This window comes from Falco punctatus (genome assembly GCF_963210335.1).
Source record: "Falco punctatus genome assembly, chromosome: 2".
Classification (NCBI taxonomy): Eukaryota; Metazoa; Chordata; class Aves; order Falconiformes; family Falconidae; genus Falco; species Falco punctatus.
This window is the reverse complement of record NC_137581.1, coordinates 91732296-91744918: the sequence shown is the minus strand read 5'-3', so window position 1 is coordinate 91744918 and position 12623 is coordinate 91732296. Positions and strand designations below refer to the sequence as shown.

The 12623-nt window shown below is 40.0% G+C and overlaps 1 protein-coding gene across 2 annotated transcripts in view; it reads left to right on the top strand.

Annotated features, from left to right (window-relative positions):
• Window positions 1-12549, top strand: part of CDKL5 (cyclin dependent kinase like 5) — a 142308-nt gene extending 129759 nt beyond the window's left edge. Inside the window, exons 17-19 of one of the 2 annotated variants that reach the window (XM_080377128.1) lie at window positions 735-857; window positions 1988-2107; window positions 3403-12549. In XM_080377128.1, the coding sequence (XP_080233254.1) occupies window positions 735-857; window positions 1988-2107; window positions 3403-3789 (630 nt within the window). In that variant the 3' untranslated portion in view covers window positions 3790-12549. The remainder of the gene's footprint in view (window positions 1-734; window positions 858-1987; window positions 2108-3402) is intronic. The other variant, XM_080377127.1, reaches the window with a different exon arrangement.
• Window positions 12550-12623: the final 74 nt, after the last annotated feature.

The following is a 12623-nucleotide window of genomic DNA, read 5'->3' as shown; positions in this document are numbered from 1 at the left end:
AATAATGCCAGACACAGCGTATGTGTCCTATGCTTGTTTGTACCTGACTGGGAGAGAAACAGGCCTGTTCATAATTTTAATACTTGCTAGTTCTTTTTGTTGTTTGTGCATCCATTGGTACACTCTTTGGTTGCGTTACAATTCAAATAAAACAGTCAGTGTCCTTGCAGTTATACTTGAAGTTGTTGACGGCATAGTTTTGTCAGAACTGAAATAATTCTTAGAGCCCTAGCTCTTTTTACAAGTTAAAAATAGAATACTTTTATTTCTTCTAGAGGTAACTATCAACCGCTCATTCTGAAGTCAATTGCTGTTATTGTCAGTGTATCTTTGATATTTTATTTATGTAATAATAGGAAACGTCATACTGCTTTAAGTCATTATCATAAGTAACAAATAATTGCCTGAATTACAGCATTTGATCCAAAGCTTAGTAAATCAACAAGACCTACCATTTTTTTCCAAATGCACTCTGCATTCCTAATGAGCATAGATGTAAGAATAGGTGTACTGATCTCTTTTTACATTCTCTATATGCATTGAGTTCCTTGATTTTGTTCCATATGCTTTTTTCGTTCAATCACTATTGTATTTTCCCAAAGCAAATTATAGGATTGAGACCATATATTGTCTGATTTTTTTTTTAAAAAAAAAAGGAAAAAGAATTAATATAGTAAGGACAGATCTCTTGAATTGAAATACTATGCATTTAGTCTTTGTATCTTATATTGCAGACAGACTCAACCAACGGGGAGAATCCAAGCATCAAGAAATCCCTCTTTCCTCTTTTTAATTCAAAGAATAATTTAAAGCATAGTTCTTCTTTGAAAAAGCTTCCTGTAGTCACTCTACCCATGGTATTAATTTTTAAGTACAGTAGCACTGTAAAATGCTCCAGTAAACTTGTTTTACTGACTAGAGCAGCATGTGTTTTATTTTCATGGGATCACTTTCTCTTCATGTCAGTTAAGTATCTTGGGCCAGTTCGATAAATTTAAGTAAAATTGGCAGTTCTGTTGAATTAAATTGTGCCTATTTTTTTTTTTTTTTTAGTATTTGATATACTGAAAATATAACATACAAAGTTCCAGGCAAAATGAGCCTTGGAACTAAGATTAAAGGAAGAAAACAATTGTGAAATTGTGCGTGTTTAAAATTAAACTGTCTCATTCTGTTTCAATCAGGAAAAAAAAAATAATAACCCGGTTTGGTTTATAGCTATATTGGAAATACATTTTTTTATGCAAACTGCTCCTTTATATATAAATTTAAATGATCAAATATTAACAACAGATTATCTGAAAACTAAATTTTCATGCCTCTGCTGTATTTTGTTTGTCCTGATTGTACATGATAAAAGACAGCTTACATTAAAAATAGGTTAAGTTTAAACTGTCCTTTTTGGATAGAATTCTTGAAATGAGATAAAACTAAGTTTGAAGTTATCCTTCTGCCATATTTTTTGTGGGGTTTTCAGCTTGTCTGAGGGGCAGGGAGTTTCTTAATTTTTGCTTTAGTTAGGGATATTTGTGGAGGAGGAGAAAGATGAGGAAAGGAAAAGCTCTTGGTTTTGTGGTAGCAAAATCAGCCAGACATCAGTTTAGAGAGATTCTGGTCTGCTTCACTCGGGAGCAAATTTATAGAACTGATCCATGGTCTTAACTGCAGTATGGAATGCTTTTTGAATGAAGATGAGGCTCGACAGGTTTTTGGGGGTTTCTTTTTATTATTTTTGAAGCTTTGTTTAACTGCTCTCTCTTACAGCAAATAACACTAACAGCATGTGAATGCTTTAAGGGCTAAGGGTATAGCAGGTCTGCATGATATCCACAGCCACTTGCTCTTACTATGGGGAAAAATACTGAAAGGTCATTGATTTCTGCTGCAGTAATGGGCTTCACTTGTATTCTGTAATTAACTGGGGGAAATAATTTACAGCTATTCTTAAGAATGTATTAGGAGACCAGTATTCAAAATTTTGTTGCAGATGCCTAGCAGTGATGGTCAGGATCTCTTGGCATTACAGAAAGCCATTCATTCTTCTAATCACCAGAGCAGCAGGCAGAAGGATTGGCATCCTGAGAAGATGACAGAAATCCAGCCTCATGTAAGTGACATTATCAATTCCCTGTATTTTAAAATCACTGAGGTATCTTGACAGATCTTTCTCTGGTGAATAGAAAAATTGCTTTTGACATTATTTCCCACCCTTCCCATTCCCTGCTCATTGCATATAAAAAATCATGTGCCTGCAGTCCTGCATAATTCTTTGAAAATCCCGCCACGAATGGCAAGGAAAAGGAGAGAGACTAAATGTCCCTGTGTCAGTCTTCGAGCCTTTCAAAATACTGCTTATGTTTTTGTATTCGAGGCAAGCAACGTTTGGGTGCGTGTCTATGGTAGCTCTGCAGTGCTGTAGAAAAGCGCTCCAGTTAGCTCTGCAAGGATCGGTGAATCCTGCAGGCGTACTGCTACTCGGCACAGCGTGATACTTCATGTGGTCACCAGAGCGTTGTGACCACGTTACGGTGCAGCTGTACCTCAGCTGGCATGGACTGCAGTTTAAGCAGGATGCATATTATTGGAGCATGGCACCGCAGTAATGCAACTTTATTTTCTCCGGTTCTAAAACCAGCTTGGGGGACAGGGTTTGGCAGGAGCTTGAGTGCCATGCTGTGTTGCCATTACAGCGTTGAAAACTGAAGAAGAGGGTTCATTGCAGCTGAAGTGTTTGAAGAAACAAGTTGCTCTGTGAGCTGTGGAATTTGATGAGGCTGTTTTTGTACCACTGTGTACTAAGGCTTCCCCAGGCTCTTGCAACCCATTTCAGTAACCCCATGTTTCCGTTTTCTTCAACGTGCTCACCAGTTAGAGAAGCTGTGAGGGACTAGAGCAGCTTATCATCCAGCAAATAAAATATCTAACTGCTGAGTTCTGCCAGCCCTTATTTCAGTGCAGATGATTACTCAAGACTCTCTCTATCCCCTGATTGTTCACAATAGTTTTAGGAACTTCATATTTCTGATTTCTGTGCCTCATGAAATGTGGCTGAGGTTCTAAAGTTAATAGCAGGACTAGTGACAGATGGACAGCTAATGCAATTGTCTGTGCCCCCATTTTCCTAGGATACAAGGTTAAAGTAATAGATGGTAACAATATTTTTTTTCTGATGTACAAAGTGTCCCATCTTTTCAGGTAGCTAATAGATTGAATCATAGTGAGAAGACGTTTTCTCAGGTGTGTAGTCATAGCCTGGAATGAAATATTCCAAATGAATAAAAATTAAAAGTGAAGGAGTCCTGTGAAGTTCAAGATGTTCAGTTCAGGATATGATGGTTTTGTTATAGGAAGTCCGATATGATGGAGAGCAGAAGGTCAAGTGCTTTTCTGTGTGTCTTTCAGAGTCAGCCATTAAAATCTCTTCGAAAGCTCTTACACCTCTCCTCTTCAAATCATCCTGGCCCTGCTGAGCCTCGCTTCCAGCCCTTACCAAGTCAGCCAGCCAAAGCTTCTTTTTCTGAAGTGCGAATTCACCCCATGAGTCAAAGCTCCAGCAGTGGCAGCAGCAACGTGCGGCAGGAGCCTCAGCCGAAAAGCAGGCCAACGCTGCAGATACCAAGTCAGCTGGAACCTACCTGGCACGTCTCCCCAGTAAACAGGAGCACGAGCGATGGGCCTCCCTACTCCGATCAGCTGCCTTCCAAGAGCGGACAGAACGGGCACACGTACAACCGAACAAACCGATCGCGAATGCCAAATCTGAATGATTTAAAAGAGACAGCCTTGTAATTGCACTCCAGAAAATTCAGGTGGAGATCAGCATAGGGGAGCGGTAGTGGTTCTGGTGATGGTAAGACTGCATTTTCAGCTTCATAAAGGTGTGCAATATGTACATGTGGAGCTATGCTGTTCGGCACCACAGTGAGAGTCAGGGATTATACAGTAAACCAAGTTGAATTATGAATTACCAGTCATCAGAAATGTTGCTGGATGCCAGGCAGAGTGTGCCAGTCAGGGAGAAAAATGCATTTTGCCATTTTCTCTCATTTACATTCCAGCTTAGTGCACATCTCTGTCTGAAAGCTGGGAGACTTCTGGTACGTATTGGCACTTATAAGGGTGAAAACATTCATGTCTAGACCTAGGTCCTTACTACATTTTTTGCTGCCTAGTTAAAACAGTGGGGTTTATGTGATAGAAGTGTATCCCCGTTAAGGGTTTAAAGTTAAATTGTATGTCTTAATTTTTTTTTTAAACTTCCATATTTGATAGGATTTGTAATATTTATTTATGATGACCTAATATCGTACTGTTATAATCATATCTTTTATGTTATAATGTAAAGTTATTTTGAGCTGTTTGAAACATTGTGAAGCAGTGCAACAGCTACAGTAGTTTCTATAAAAAACTAACAGTAACATTTATATATTGCATCAGGAGTATTTTATTCTATATATAAATATATATATAAATGGAAAATAACTGTCTGTTTTTTAAATATACTCATTTAAAAGAAAAGTATTGTTATGACACTATCTGCCATATTTTTATACATTTGTGATATAAAGTGCAGTATTATACTTCTAATAAAAGGAAGTTGAATGTGGATATAAACGTGACTTTAACAGTATGAATCTTGCTCAGCTTATGAGAGCCCGGTATTATAGGCGTTACTGGTAACAAGCAAAAGACAACATTCAATTCCAAGCTTTATTATGGGCTATTTTGTTGGAAGTATTGGCTAAATATAAGAGACTGCAGAACTGTGCAGTAATCTAAATGTGGTATGTTCTCCCCTGTGTCCTTAGCTTTCCTAGTAATATTAATGGGATTTCTGCATCTGCATCAAGAGCACAGAGCCCCAGTACCAAATTTTTGTTTCTTCTGAAGACATTAAGTGCCCCATGACTACAAGCTAAAGCAGGTGCTCTTCCACTTCATAGCAGGGGTGAAAACCAAAGAAACATAGCATGAGTTGCAAGTGAAATGCCAAACTTTGACACGCATAGCATGGCACTGCAGATCATGGTATAAGCTTTTATGCGTATGTGTATTTTACATCTTGTTTAGCAATCTGTTAACTAATAAGATAAACACTGTATTTAAATCTAAACTACTCTTGCACTTTTTATTATATTTCAGGATGTATTTAAAGCTACAAATCTGGTATTTGGATATGGAGGGAGAAGGTTGCCAGGCAGCTTAACTTCTCCTTAGGTCTTACTATCCAAATATTCCCATACACAGTTCAGTTACCAGTCTCAGCAAAATACTAGATCTTGGGTTCCAGTCTCCTGTACAGCATTGTTAAAACTGCCTTTACGTTGGTGAATGTTGAGTGTAGCAAATACACAACCTGACTCCTCTGTTGCTACCGGTAAACTAACTCAATGGTGAGCCAGTAGGAGTCAAAAGTTTTATGCCAGTCTAGACTTTGTGCAATAAGAGGAGAGTCAGGCCTGTAGTGTCAGAACAATACAATCTTTCCTTTTTAATCACATTAGTTCAACTCCATTACTCTGCAGCGTAGTTTGTTTTCTAGATGCTGTCCTCATAAGACACTTGTACTTGCAAATACATTGTCTTTTCCAAAAAGAGATTAACCTGAATGTAAATGTGATGATTTAGCCATAGATGTAGTTAACAGAAGCAGCCAGGCAGTAAAAGCTGAACTTCCTACTTGGGTAACAATGCAAACTGGACGTGCTGTTCAGTTCCTCTCAAGTCATACCAAAGTTCTAAAAACAACGGCAAATTTGGCACCACTAGTCTGAGAATCTTTGTCAAAACATACAATAAGGATGTTACATCAGGTTTGTCCAGGGCTAAAGGTTAGTCTAGTAGATTTGAAAAATTACAGAATAAGAATTCTTTCTTTGTCGATTGCCTGCAAGAAATGTGCATGTGATTTTCTATAGATCTATATGATATCTAGCTATATATGATATATACTGTGTTGATATATCATATATATGGCATATATAAATACAGTAGACATGAAAAGGTATTCAGTCTTTTGTATGATTAGTAGGCATCCAGGAAAGGCATTGTGATACTTATTGGTCATCACTACCAGAGTTTAGCAGCATATTTTAGCAATCTCTTTTGGATTCACCAGTTGGTCACAACTAGGTTAGTCCCGCTAGTTCAGCTTTGAAATGGGCTGATGCCTCTGAAATCCCTCACAAAAGCAACGTCCAAGAGTGGGACTCTAAGCAGCATGGTTTGAATGTCTCCGAGGGAGCGTTCAGACTAGACTCTTCTGTACTTTGTGGTTTTGTATCCTTTTGCCTCTGCCAGACTTTTAGCTTGCTGGTAAGAGCTTCATGCTGGAGGTGATGATATGGGAGTGTATGTGGCTGTTCTGATTTCTAGCAAGGAAAAATGTTTCCGAAGGATTTTTTTTCTCAGTACCCATTAAGTTAAATCAGGGTAATCTCTGACTGTACATATAGCTGTTTAAAGTAGTTAGCAAAGCTTCAAGGGTGACCCAAGGAATGTTGAAATATTTGGTGGCCCATATTCACAGAAAGTTGTTTCTACTTCATACTGCATTTTCGTCCCAAATTCAATAAACCATAGTAGATTTCAGTCAAATACTCAATTGTATTGAATGTATGTAGTATTTTCTTCCTTCTGTTGGAAAGAAATTCCAGCAGCTCGGCCAGCTGGTGCTGGGATAAATTGTGTGTTTTTAACCTGGTCTAGCTTCCCAACGTTTAGAATATTGCTGATGTAATTTTGCCGAGGCTTCCAAAAGAGTCTTGTTATAGTGACTAAGATTTGCTGGCTCAATAAAGGGGAGGAGATTTACAGAGCAAACTGTTTTGTAAGTGTGAGCTTTCCTCTTCACTGGTCTGTGAGTCTTGTGCTACACGTTCTATAGATTTACTTAGTATGAAGTATCTTAGTTAAACTGCATTTTATTCTTTGGCAATCTGTTTTGCCTTATGGCATCATTAATGATGTGAATAGAAAAGCAACTAAGTTTCAGAAATTAATTATAGTCATTTTGCAGAACTCAAGCTGCCTAAACGTGTTTATATGTTTTTACTATAGCTCTTGAGCTCTTTTTAACTGAAAAAGAAGCACCTTAAGCTCATCTTAACTGAAATTGTATATGTGTTTATGCTGTACTTTTAAACTGCCATGTAAATGTATTAACCTAGAACATCATCTTTTTTTCAATACACCTGACCACAGAGAACAGTCCCTTAGAGCTATTTAATGCTTTTTTGCTCCATTTATCACAGTCCAAGATTCATTGCTCCTCTGAGAAGTCACCAGCATGGAGCACCAGGCAGTTCTTGGCAGGAAGTCAGCGATCCCAGATTCAGTCCCTTCTTCCTAAAACATTCCTCATCCCACAGGGCTTGGGACTGATACTAAGGTTTGATTTCTGATACTCAGTCAGAGGCACCTAAATGCGTGTGTGCATCCTGACACCACTCTATAGGTACTTGCTCTTTTAGATTGATATTAAAGCAGGCTTCAAACTTCCAAATGTGCGAGACACCTTCAGGTCATCCTTAGGCTTGTTGCCTTTCTCTCTGCTACTCCAGCTTGGTTTCTGGGAGCAAAGCTGGAGGGATTCTTCAAGAAGCAGTGTCCTGTGATAGGCTTTAGCCATTCCTTGTCATTGCAGTTAGATCTCTTACTAGATGAATCTTACTAGTGTAAAAAGCTACATACCAGCCTTGGGTTTTTTTTCTTCAAAAGCTGCTGTAGCTATTAGCTGAGTAGACTCCTGTGCTCACCCAGAAAAAACCTATGTATTCTTAACAATCCAGTGCTGCAGACCTCCCTTACAAGAATGGGAACACAGATCGTACAGCTCTGACAGCACTGTTGTGGTCTGTTTAGCTAAGGCAAAACCCAGCCGCTTTTGAGGGGAGCCATGCTCTACAAGTGTTCGGGGTGTTTATTCGTGTTCCAGTTTTTTGTTGTCTTGTAAAGATTTGGTAGTGAGACATGCTTCAAAAATATCTGCATGTAATTAATTCTGTATGTGTTGAACACTGTCAAAGTAGAGCTGGGAGAATATTTGAATCCCAGTCACACAAAGAGTATGAAAAGGATAGCCATATAAAATATACTGCAAATTGTGGGGTGGCAATGAACGTCTACTTTTTCCATTCCAGCTAGCGTACATAATACATCTGTTAATGGGGTTATATCGTAGACCATGCATCTGGGCTGTTGTTCATGTGAGTAGGCCCACCATTCAAAATAAGATAGAAATGTCACAGAAGGTGATTGGAAAGGTGATGTGCCCTATTTAACCATTTTTAAATGACCTTCAAATCAGGACACTATTTAAGAACAGGTGCCTTTCCCTACACAGCTCTTTCTAGTGGTGTCATGATGTTAACCATTCATTAACTGGGTTTGTAGTGAATGAGGAGAAAAGCCATTTAACTTCTGACCTTTGTTAAAAAGGGAGCAATTTGAGTAAACCCTTTTAGTATAACACAAATTGGAAGTTCTAGATGTTGGCTCCTTCTTCAAAGGGTCAAACAGAAGCAGTGCATCAATGCTCAGGCTCATCAGGCAAGTGAAGGCTTGTGCCCATCACTTGGTTCAGCTGTTGTACTGAAACTGAAGATTCCTCATTGTGCAATCTTGAGGCAAATTTCTTGAAGATTAAGCAAAGCAAATTTTATAGGAGATCCTCCTTCAATTGGAAGAGAAAAGCTGTGGTAGGTCATCTGTTCTCTCGGTGGACTGTCTTAACAGCTACTGCATGAGACAGCATAGGTAAATCTGATGGATTAGGTCTGAATTTTACTTGCTCCAAGTTCTGCTTGGATGCTTATTTGTTACCTTGTGTAGAACTAGTTGTTCAGTGCAGAAGTTGGCTTTTGACAAACTTAAGAGTGGAAGATGCATGAGAGGACTAGCCCCACTATGTTTGGATGCTTTCATTCCACCAGATTAGATTGCTTCTCAGGCTCTTTTAGAACATAATTCAAAATATGCAGCCGGGCAAAAGTGACTCTTAAGACGTGGCCCAAGAATCTGAACATGGAATTTTTGACTTACATGAAGAGTAACTCTACACTTCTCTTGTCTTCTCTGCAAGTCAATCTACCTCCTCGCTCTTGCAGAATGTGGTCAAGGTTTGGTTTGTTTGTTCTGAGCTTATTATTGACTCCCAAATTTTGAAGAGACATCTAAAAAGATGCTTTCTCTAGGTACTGTTAGCAAACAAGTAATAAAATCTTGATGGGCCTTCATCTGATACACTTCTGAAACCTCCAAGCCATCTGAGCTGTCCCTCTAGAATCCCAATGCCATCGTTTGCACTGCTTTGCAGTCTTCCCTTGCCCTTCCCCTTGTGGTTCTCAAATATTGCAGTTGCCTTGTTCTTTGTTGTTTCTCTAGTGCAGATTATCAGGGAGTTAGAGGCCTTATCTACTACTCCACCCTGTTTGCTGTTTTATTCAAACAGCTATCCTTAGACTTGCTCAGGATTTTCTTAATTTTAATTTTCCATTTCATCTGGGTGAGATACTTTACCTCATTGTGCCCCCACCAAAACACGCTGTCTACCAGGCTCTTCGTTCCACCAGGTCTCTGTTTTCACAGGGCATTGTTTCTCTGGATCCGTTCTGAGAAATGCAAGGTGGCATCTTAATTGTACAGGCATAGAAATGCGTTGTGAAGTATCTGCTGTGTAGAGCTTTCCATTAGCAATGTTAAAGCATGTTCATAGCACAAGATGGAAGCCGCTATTCAAGTTCTCTATAGGATATGAACCTCTTGGTGTAAACTCTTGACATGTAAATCCAATGGCAGAGCTTTTAACTGTGTAGTAACAAGGTAAAACTTTTAAGTGTAGGTAACTGTCTCGACTTCCCTTTTCTTCTTTTTTTTTTTTTTTTTTTTTTGCTAGTGTACATCTTAGACTCATACTACTGAAGGATATGTCTAATTGAAAGAAGTAACATATATATATTTGGTTTATGTGGAATAAGCTAAAATCTTCCCTGAAACCGTAATTTTGTTGGAAATTCTATGCAGGCATTTTAAAATCTGGTTAATCTGCTAGGGACTTCCACGACTGCGTAGATCTCTACTGTGAAATGCTGAATTCTGAATTTGTGTCATTTAGGAGAAGGAAGGAAGAACAAGGTTTAGAAAGATGTGATCTTCTTTCGCAATCTGTGCCAGTATAGACTATTCCAAAAATAACAGGCTAGGGAGGTAGCTTTCAAAACTTCTAAATTCATGGATAAGATTCCCTGATGTTTTTTAACAGCTACTAGAAATCTAAAGCGCACAAACTTTTAAATCTGCCATGCTCTCTGTTGTGGAAGAGATGTGATGTGGTGTTAACCTTTTTAATCCTGGAATACAAATTGATTTTAAAATGTGTTGAATATTTAAGGATGACTTCATGCAAGTTGATAAACCATTTGTAAAGTGTTTGTATAGAACCCTTTGTATCATGTTGTTGTTACACCTTACCAATTTTTTTTGGGGCATGTATTCCATTCTTAACTTCTGTACAATTTCTATTGTTGCTGTAAATATTCTAAAACAGAAAAAAAAAATCCTGTGGTAACAGCATGGAAATGGTTAATTTTTACTGAGCACAATGTATTTTTGAATGGGCCTTCCAAAATATGTCTTTAATAAAAACGCAGATTTTGCACTAGAACACTGGCATTGCTCAACATCTGACCTTAGTGATGATGTGTCTCCTCTAGAGCACCTCCCCGTACGTTAGCTTGTCCTTGGATGAGCAGAACGGGCCAGAACCACACCAGGACTCCTCTGCCCGACAGGTCACGGCCAGGTTGTACAATCATTAGGTTGGAAATAACCTTTCGTTAACCTGGCACTGCCAAGTCCACAGCTAAACCATGTCCCTAAGTGCCACATCTATACTTCTTTCAAATACCTCCAGGGATAGTGACTCAGCCTGGGCAGCCTGTTCCAATGCTTGACAACACTTTCGGTGAAGAAATTTGTCCTGGCTAACACCCCATCTGAGAAGCTGGTTTGTATCTGTCCACAGGCCTGACAACAGGAGCACAAAACAGCTCTGAGACACCTTGTTGTCCGAGAGCCCTTGTTGCCCACCATTCCTGTTGTCTGATTGCAGACACTGGGGGTTCTTCTTCCTTTCAGGGCAAAAATCTCTGTCGTTCTCTCTTTTGAACAGTGTCGACCCACCAACTGTGTGCAGCTTTAAAAAAAACCTTAAATATTTCTCTGCTTGTCTCTCGTTCTTCAGGGTAATTGCAAAGAGAGGAGCAGGGACCACTTTACCTTGGCCTCCCTTCTTTCCCTCTGCGCTCCAGCAGCAGACTTGCTGAAAGCCAGGACTTGCAGCCTGTTCAGATCTTTCCAAAACAGCCTCCTGATGGGTTGTGCCACGGTGCTAGCACTGAGCTGCACCCATCGCCTCCCAAATGGGGAAACTGCCGGCCTGAGCTACTGGCTTCAGCTTCCACCAGGACAAGCAGCCCACCATTTCAGCTGTCCCACCCAGAAATGCATTTAAAATGCCAGTTTCCCTGAGGCGCCTAGCGCTCTGGGGACTTGGCTTTACTCCTACAACCTCATGGTGCTCTTACTCTTTCAAGGATCTCCTTGTAGTGACCCCAGGCGCTCGGTGCCCTTTTCTGTACCACCTGCAGAGCTCCAGAAAATGGAGTGGACATCTAGGAGAAGTCAAGCACCTTGCCATGGTAGCCCCAGCCAGCGTAGGTCAGCATTGGTCCCCTGTGGGGTGGGGAGCACGGTGGGTGTAGGCATTCTTCTCTCAGACTGAAGTAAAGGGATAATTCCTGCATGGACTCAATTAAGAGAAAGGAGCTACTGACTTACAAACGTGTGGCTGGTCTGGAGGCCTGAGGCAGTCTCATAGCTTAGACTGGGCAAGCCTGACTTCTCAGCACAGCTCCCTCACTTCTCTGTATGCATCCCAGACTAAAACTTCAGGTCACAAAGCTGAAGGCAGCTCTTGGTGCTGCCTCCTATTTCACACCTGTTGTGCTTTACACTGTTGCAGAGCCATGCATTGGTCTCCCTACCTCTGCACGTAAAGAACCACGGGATTTTCACTCCGAGAAGATAAATGTGCTTTTAGCACTGCTTTGCATCATCTCCGGCAGCCTGAGTCGCTGGCTCTGTTCTGGGTGATTGTGATTGGAGGCAGCTGTGCCAGTAAATTAAAAGGATAACGATATGCTAGGAAAAGTTAGACTTTATGAGAAAAAGCTTCATATTTTTGTAATTGTATTTTGGCTGGTTCTATCCTGCTTTCATAACACCCTCAAGATGCACTGTTACTCCAACATGCTGCATTTATACAGAGGTGGAAGTCAAGTGCAATTCTGAAAGCATTTTAGGACCACTTAATTAATTAAGCCTCTCAGCACTCTTCTTTTTAGATAAGAGGCAGAGGTTAAGTGAATTTCCAAAGGTCAATTAGCAAGCAAGCTGCATAGCTAGGATCATAACAGAAAGTCCTGCTTTATCAGGAACCATTTAGACATCGCAGATGAAAGCCAGAAGTAGGTCCGTTCCCCATGCAAGCTGGAGAGGTTGAACGGCAGGCAAAGGGCAGGGTGAGGCAGGAAGCAAATGAACTGTGAAATGCACTGTGTGCC